Here is an 8896-nt window from a genome sequence, read left to right on the forward strand (position 1 = left end):
GGATTTATGCACTTTATATGTCTTAAGTTTTGTATATTGTTTCATGTGTTTTAATGCCTAATTGTTTTTATTGCTTGATGTTTTTACTCTACTGTATTGTTGTTTTATTGGCATTTAATCTTGCCAGATCTGTAAGCCACCTAGAGTCCCCTCAGATGAGAAAGGCGGGATAGAAATGATGTAAATAAAACAAATAAATAATTAGTAAAGTCCACAGAGGAGGCTAGAAATGGAAATGGAGACAGAATCATAGAATCATAGAATAGTAGAGTTGGAAGAGACCTCATGGGCCATCCAGTCCAACCCCCTGCCAAGAAGTAGGAAATTGCATTCAAAGCACCCCCGACAGATGGCCATCCAGCCTCTGCTTAAAAGCCTCCAAAGAAGGAGCCTCCACCACAGATATTTTGGGATGATACAAATCAGACATTGTTATTGTTATCACATCACTGCTACTGTAATTTTAAAGAGCCAGTATATAGAATAAGTTTAAATGTTTATATTGGAAAGTGCTTATTATACTTTAAAAGGTTGTATATTATTTGATGTCATGGCCTATGGTTGGTACAATAAAAATTCATTTATTCATTCATACTAGTGTTAGGGGCACAAGACACCCATGAAAGTGAAAAGCTGCAAATAAAGAAATTGGCTGTTTTTTTAACCAGAGAGAACACCTCTCCAGGAATGTCTAAGTTTTCCAGTATGATTGTATGTATCTGCTGGAAACTGAACACAGAATTGCACTGCAGGATCTAGAGATTCCTAGAGGTGTTGTCTAGAAATCTCTAGGTCTCTCTAGATGCTCAGAGAGAATATTCCAAATCAAATTTGTGAATAATCAAATTCGCAAAAGTCAGAACCATAAATATGTATAAAGAACTGTATTCCTTGGCAATATTTTACAGTATGCTTAAGACATTTTGATAGGCATTTGATTTGTGGTTTTAATATAATGTTTAAAACATGGCATCTGTCTTTTTTGATTAAATTGCTGCTGTTTGGGAATTTTATTATATTTTATAATTAGCTTCAATTGGTGTGAACTGCCCAAAGTGTTGTTGAAATATGTAAGTTTTCTTGAAATATAAGCAAAGTTCTAGTCCATAACTACACACACTAAACAGTTCACCAGGTGAACATTCTTTGGATAGCATATAAAATCTCAGATAGCACACTTGCATGAGAATGTTCTGTCAGTGTTTCCTACATATCTGCATCAGCTCAGAAAGGGATAGCAACTCATTCTGGGCTGTAATTTTGTACCCAGCACAACTTTTTCCTCAAAACAAGCCCCTTTAGTGCACATTTTCAACATGTGTTTTTTTGCTACTTTTGGGGGACAGAGAAGACCATGAAATTGAAGGAGGACTGCTTTCCGTGGTGCCTCTGACCATTACAAAGTTGCAGAATGAAGATTATGGCCAGCGGTTTGTTTGCAGAGCTGGTCAAACTGCTGCATACATCTCAATACATCGTCCAAGTAAGTAATCTAATATCTATGAATAGAAATGTATGATTGTGAAGGCTACAAACTGGTGAGGAAAAAGGAAAAGATACCAACTTACAAAGAAATTAGAAAATGGTATATTTCCAGTATAGTATCTGCAATATTCTACACAGTAGGAAACAGAGTGATCCTGTGCAAGTTAATATAGAAACATGCGTTGTTGTATCCATCTTTCCAATATGTGGATAATTTTCAATCATAGTTTAACCATGTCTGTGTTTCTTAGGAATATGGCATATTTTTAGAACATTGCTATTTTTTTAGTAGCCACACTGGATTTCCAGACTCAGTTTTGGGGGAGATAATTGAAAAAAAAAATCTTCAATAGTATCTAAGAATCAAACATCTTTTAAAGCGAATTATGGCTGCTATCTGGGGAAACAGTCTGACAAATCTGTACATGTACTTTCAGTTTTGACAAAGGAACAGTCTTTCACGATCTGTTTTGAAATATGAAGATGTATTTCAAAGGCATCTTCATGCAGAAGAGGGCAGAGTTTCCTTAAGAGATTAGTTTTGTTGTACTGCATAAAGAGGATGTAGATAGAACTGTTGTCCGCTGTTTCACCAGCCTTGAATATGTTAGAAGTACCACATTCATGCCTGCAAAATTAATAAAGAAAATACATAACTTTACGTGATATGTTCCCATAGTTGTCTTGCACATGACACTATCAGACAACACAGTTATAGTGCTATTATTCATGTTTGATTTCCATGGCTCCAGCCTATGGAATCCTCAGACTTACATTTAAGTGAGATGTACTTACCCACTTATCACCAAATTACAAATCCCAGGATTTCATAGGATACAGCAATGGCACTTAAAGCAGAATCATACTGCTCTAGCTATGTAGTTTAAAAGGGCCTAGTCTCCTTTTTCAAATCTAGTCCAGGAGCATTTTCATAATACACAATTGTAACAATATGATTCCACTTGAAATGCCAGGACAACATCCTATGAATCATTGTCCCTTTGAGAAGTTGCATGGTGATTTCTAGATGCTAATCTTAATACAACAGGTTCATTTATACCTATTTGTCTGGGTATGATGTCACTTCTAATACTGTGTTTTTTTAAATTTTCAAATGCAGCCAGAAATCTTACAGGACTTGCTGCACTGGTATTGTTAATACTTATTCCAGTAATAATCTGCCTGTTATTCAAGACTGAAATTGTACTTTGGTATCGAAAGTTATGCCGCCCTTTTTTTCACAAAAAAGGTAATGCTATACTGTTAACTCCATCATGCTGCAAAAGTGAAATGAATGCCATATATGTGTCCAGGGCAAATAAAAATATGCCACACCTAATAGATGAGCAGTGTTTGCAGATGGCAAGATAATTAGCTGCTGAGATGTGAAGCCAGATATGGTATTGCAGTAACTGTCCTCCTTTGTTGCTGACTTTTACATATTTATTGTTCATGATTGAATCCTATTCCGCTGAAGGTCCTGAAGAGAGCAAAACTATTAAATCAGTGGGATTTACCTTTAAGTTGGGAATGACAGGATTCAGGCCAAATTTGTTCTGCATTTTTGTACTATACATATGACAGGAGACTTATGGGAAGGAACCACAAGAACGCTAGAATCATATTACTCAAGGATGCCTCAAAATAGTTTGCTACCTGAGGAGTTCCAATAGAGAAGTAGTTCCCAAACTTTTTGAACCATGGACTGCTTTGTAGAATCAATTTCTTTGTGTGTGACAGATCAGCGCCCAGCTCAACCTTGTTGGGCAGTGATCAATTCTTGCATAAGGTGCAGTGTATCCTATGAATTTATATACATTTGACTCACAACTTTTTGTTGATCCATTTATCTTGGAGGACTTACATATGGAAATAGCAGGGTAGGACATTCAGGAAAAGCAGGAAGAAGTGGGAATATTTCTCCTACCTTCACTAATTTTCCACTTTACCACAAGTCTCAAGTTTACCATTTTTTCTAAGAAGCCTATCTCTGATGCTGCTCCTAGAATGTAAGGCCTCAGTAAGAGAATATTACATCACCAAATGTAGTATTGATGGTGTAGTCAATGTGGTGTAGTGGTTAAAGCTTTGGACAAGAACTCTTGGAGACAAGGGTTCAAACATCCACTCAACCATGAAAACCCATTGGGTCACCATGGGCAGGTTACACTCACACAGACATAGAGGAAGGCAATAGCAGCATCCCCCTGAACAAATCTAACTAAGAAAACTCTAGGATTGGGTCATCATGATTCAGGGTTGACTTGACGTCCCACAACAACAAATATACATTGATATTAAATTAAAGAGAATGCATAAAACTGGTATTGTTTATTTTTGCAAGTCAGCTTGGTGTTTGGTGTTCAGTTTTAGATGGGAAGATCTATGATGCATATGTTTTGTACCCAAAAACCAATACTCAAGATTGCTTTGCCTTGAAAGTGCTTCCTGACGTGTTGGAGAAGCAGTGTGGATACAATCTATTCATACCTGGCAGGGATGATTTACCAGGAAAAGGTAAAATGTGACATGTGACATAATTACAATAAAAGTCATCTAAATGCCAAGTGTAGGGAATTTTAATAGCCAATATAATGAATTCTTAAAACCTCTAACCCGATTTATGCAATTTCTGAGATCCCTCTACAGATGTCCTCAAACCTTCTGAGCAAAACCAATCCCAGCCAATTTTGGGGAAAATGTTTTGTCCCCAGATGGCTTGCAGCTGCCCAAAACTGCTTACAGCTTCATTTACACACATCCAACAAGCTCCATCAAAAGGAGTATAAGTAACTGAAAATGGGGAAAATGGTAGCCAGAAATAGTACCGTGCCAGTGTATCTGTAAAAGGGAGCATGGAGATGAAAATCTCCCCTTATGCAGTTCTCCACTAAAATATGTATATATTTTTTGTGATTTTTCCATTCTCTTGACACAAGTTACCATTACCACAGTGTTGCATGCTGCCAAAAATAGATTATTTGCAGGCACCTATTTATTATTTTTAAAATGGTTGAAAACTCTCTCTCTTTGCAACTTACAGCTTTAGTCAGTGTTGTTGATGAAGCCATCCGGCAAAGCAGAAGGCTGATCATTATTTTGCTACCAGAGCTGCCTAGCCTGGACGAGGCTGCTGAGCAACACATAGCTGTGTACCGGGCACTTGTTCCTGATGGAATTAAAGTCATCCTGATTGAAATGGCTAAAATAAAAGATTACAGTCACATGCCAGAATCCATCAGATACATCAAGCAAAAACAGGGGGCTATCAGATGGAAAGGAGACCTTACAAAGAAAAGCTCTCATTCTGCAAACAACAGGTTCTGGAAAAGGGTCAGGTATCGAATGCCACCTGAACATCCAAATTCCCCCGAACTGCCTTTGGTCCCAATAACATTCAGTGCTTGTGAACCAACAAGAACATGACTTCCACCTCTGTTTATTACAGCTTTCAAAAGTTTGTTTTAAATAATGCTTACTGGATTTATGTTTGGGTATGTTATTTTGTTTACTGCAACAGGAGAGTAAGAACTCATTCTTTCAAAGTCCCGTACATATAATTCAGGAGTAATGATGTCGCCAGTTTCTCCTCTTTTGCAAGAGAGAAATGCATGCTTGGCTCAGTTACAGACACATATCTGTAACATCTGTTGTGGTCGTGCTGGTAGCTTGTTCAACAAAGGTTGTTGAAACCTGTCTCACTTCCTCACTCCTGTCAAAAGAAAGCCTGACAAAAGAATTGGAGGTTTATATAAAGCGGGGATAGGCAACCTGATGTGCTTTGGAAGTTTAGTTAAGTCCCTTAGGATCCATCTACTACACTAGAATTAATGCAGCCTGGAACCACTGCAGTTGCAATGACCCAATGGGACTTGTAGTTTTGGGAGGCACCAGCACTCTTTGACAGAGAAGCCCAATGACCCTGTAAAATCCCAACTCTCATAATTCCACAGCATTGGGCCATGGCAGTTAAAGTGGTGTCAAACTTCATTAATTCTACAGTGAAAATGCACTCTTCATACCTGACCATTGGCTGTAGTGCCTGGGATTTATAGGTATTATAGTGTCTGCTGCATCTGAAGATTGCCAACCCCTGATGCAAAATGTTCCCTTTAGAGGGGAATGTTGCACCTGTACCATAGGTGGGAATGTGAAAACATCATGACTTATTTCTCCAAATCCTATTGCAAATCCTCTGATGTTTCATACAATGTTGCCAGTACCATATTTACTCAAGTCTGACGCACCATTCAATCGTATGCACCGCTCAATTTTCAAAACCCAGAAACAAAAACAAAAAAGTATTTGCTCTTCTATACACACTCTAGGCAAGGGGAATTCACTTCCCCACATCAGGCGAAGGCTGGTGATGGGATCAGTTGGGACCTGCTTCAAACTGGCGAGTTCACCAGTCTCGGCCTGTCAGAGGGGCTCTGGGATGGTGTGTGAAAGAAAGCGGGCCCGATAATGCTTCAGGGAAGCAGGCAACAGCCAACAGGCAAGCAGAAGACATTCCTCTCCATCAGGCCAAGGTCACCATTCTCGTGTGATTCCTAACTGGCCCTTCAACTATTTTATGTAAGCTATTCCAATGTGCCATTGAATCTAATAAGTACTCTCTAATTTTGGTTACATAATTTAACCAGAAAAGATATTCATTGGAGTCAAGTAAATACTTCGAAATGTTAGCCATTTTTCTTGCATGGATTTTGGTATATACTTATCATAAACTGTTTTTGTAACACTTTTTTAATGTACCTATTTTACATGTTTTTCCATTACTGAAGAACATTTGTGTATAGTTTCTGTTATACATCATTGTTTGCTATTCAGAATTTTAAAATACAGTAGAGTCTCACTTATCCAACATAAACAGGCCAGCAGAACATTGGATAAGCGAATATATTGGATAATAAGGAGGGATTAAGGAAAAGCCTATTAAACATCAAATTACATTATGATTTTACAAATTAAACACCAAAACATCATGTTATACAACAAATTTGACAGAAAAAGTAGTTCAATACACAGTAATGCTATGTAGTAATTACTGTATTTATGAATTTAGCACCAAAATATCACAATATATTGAAAACATTGACTACAAAAATGCGTTGGATAATCCAGAACGTTGGATAAGCGAGTGTTGGATAAGTGAGACTCTACTGTATAATACAATCCCCTGTATCTGCTGGGAATACTTTCCAGAAGGTCATGTGCATATACGAAACTGGAGATAATAGCAAACCTGTTTGAAACGAAGGACCTCCATTCCAAGAATATCATAGATCATGCTGGAGGACCTAGAAAATGCGTAAATTGGTCATATTTTGTTGGAAATGAATAAATGAAGCTGTGTGTACAAGTCCTGAAGATACAGGGGTGATACATACAAAACATACTTCAAGCCTTGCAGAAATGAGAATTTCTGAGACAAAATGCTCTATGAAATGGGTAATTGCATCAAGAATTTTGAATTAAACTTATTTTCTATGTTCAAGATTGACACAACCAAAGATATTCAAAGTCTGCTTCTGGTAATGTTAGTTTTTGGCTGGAAAGTATGAGGGCTATCCAGAAAGTAATGGGTAATTGCATCAAGAATTTTGAATTAAACTTATTTTCTATGTTCAAGATTGACACAACCAAAGATATTCAAAGTCTGCTTCTGGTAATGTTAGTTTTTGGCTGGAAAGTATGAGGGCTATCCAGAAAGTACATTACGTTTTGGAATTAAAAATGAACAAAGTATAGGAGAAAACTACCATATGCAGTTGAAAGCCACACCCAAATACCACATCTCACGTAGTCACCATTGAAATCTAGGCACTTACCAAAGTGTTGGAGCTTTATTTATTTATTTATTTACAGTGCAACTCCTCCCCCACTAAATTCTGCTGCTTGTGTCCTCAACCAGCTGGTCACCCCTTCTCGCAGCTGCGCAGCATTGCCAAAACGCTGCGTTGCCAGCCACGCCTCCTTTGTTGGAAACAAGTGGTTGAGGAAGCAAGTGGCAGAATTTAGTGGGGGAGGAGTTGCAAAGCTCCTTCATCGCTATGGTAAGTGCCTAGATTTGAATGGCGACTATGTGAGATGTGGTATTTGAGTGTGGCTTTCAACTGCATATGGTAGTTTTCTCCTATACTTTGTTCATTTTTAATTCCAAAACGTAATGTACTTTCTGGATAACCCTCATATTTCTTTGTCCTTGTGTTCAGACTTGCATTTGTTTCTTTTGTTTTGCTTCCATTAGAATGATATGGCTGAAATCATTTGAAGTCCATATTCATCAGTGATTACCTTTATCTCTCCATGTTTTTTGACTGATATGGATGATGCACACTGTCCACTTTTTCTAATGCTTGCAGTTACTACAAATATAATTCCCCTTTAACTTTTTGTTTAAATTTGCACAGAAATGTCTTTAAAGAGTCAGTATATTTAATTTTATGTACCACCACCACTTAATGCAGTTGTCACTGTTTGTATTTTCATCTGGCTTTACTGTTTATATATTTTTTCATAAGCATTGGTTTATGCACACAGACTTGCACAACTGACATATTTCAACATTTCATGCATCTGATGAGATGAATGAGTCCACATTAGCTTGTTCGAGGGTAAATTTAGTAGTTGTTAAGGGGACACAAAATATTTATTTGTAATGTTTGTATCCTATTTTTTATGAAATGTAAAATAGTTTATATTTTCCATGAATATTTACTTGTAAAAAAACCTTTACATGTGAATACAAATTATACATTTTTAGTGAACTAACAATCCGATAGTAACTTTTAACTGGCTGCATCCCAACATAGTTGGTAAAGATCTGTCAACAACATTATTGTTTTTCTTCAGGGTTCTGATTGACATTTCATTCACAATAGTTTTTAAAAAAATACTTGTTGGACTAACTAACAATTCATCTTACTTTTATTTACTTGTATTCTCTCTTGTAATGAATGGATGGAAATATATACATACAGTCAAAAGTCCATTTTTGTATCTCCATCTCGCTGGGAAACCCACCAGCTGACCTTGAGAGTCACACACTCTCAGCCTTAGAAAACCATATGGGTTTGCTTTAGGGTTGCTATAAGTCAAAAATGACTTGAAAGCATACACCAATAAAATATTAGGGATCTTAGTATTTAGTGGCCTAAATACTCTAATGGCATCAGATCTCATTTGATTTTGGTAGCTAACCAAGGTCAGCCCTACCCTGTTTCCCCAAAAATAAGACCTACCCCATAAATAAGACCTATCGTGATTTTTCAGCATTTCTGAGGATGCTCAAAATATAAGCCCTATTTCAAAAAACATGCCCTAGATATTGTTCATTTTAAAAGTCAATTTGGAAAAATAAGACTCCCCCTGAAAACAAGCTCTAAAGCATCTTTTGGAGCAAAAA

At 37.1% G+C, this 8896-nt stretch overlaps 1 protein-coding gene across 1 annotated transcript in view; it reads left to right on the forward strand.

The window, feature by feature from the left end:
- LOC100552801 (interleukin-1 receptor-like 2) overlaps positions 1-7210 on the forward strand; it is a 34996-nt gene extending 27786 nt beyond the window's left edge. Inside the window, exons 9-12 of the mRNA XM_016995649.2 lie at positions 1347-1483; positions 2606-2734; positions 3853-4002; positions 4529-7210. Coding sequence (XP_016851138.2) covers positions 1347-1483; positions 2606-2734; positions 3853-4002; positions 4529-4911 — 799 coding nt within the window. The 3' untranslated portion in view covers positions 4912-7210. The remainder of the gene's footprint in view (positions 1-1346; positions 1484-2605; positions 2735-3852; positions 4003-4528) is intronic.
- Positions 7211-8896: the final 1686 nt, after the last annotated feature.

The sequence above is a fragment of the Anolis carolinensis genome, chromosome 3 (genome assembly GCF_035594765.1).
Source record: "Anolis carolinensis isolate JA03-04 chromosome 3, rAnoCar3.1.pri, whole genome shotgun sequence".
Lineage (NCBI taxonomy): Eukaryota > Metazoa > Chordata > Lepidosauria > Squamata > Dactyloidae > Anolis > Anolis carolinensis.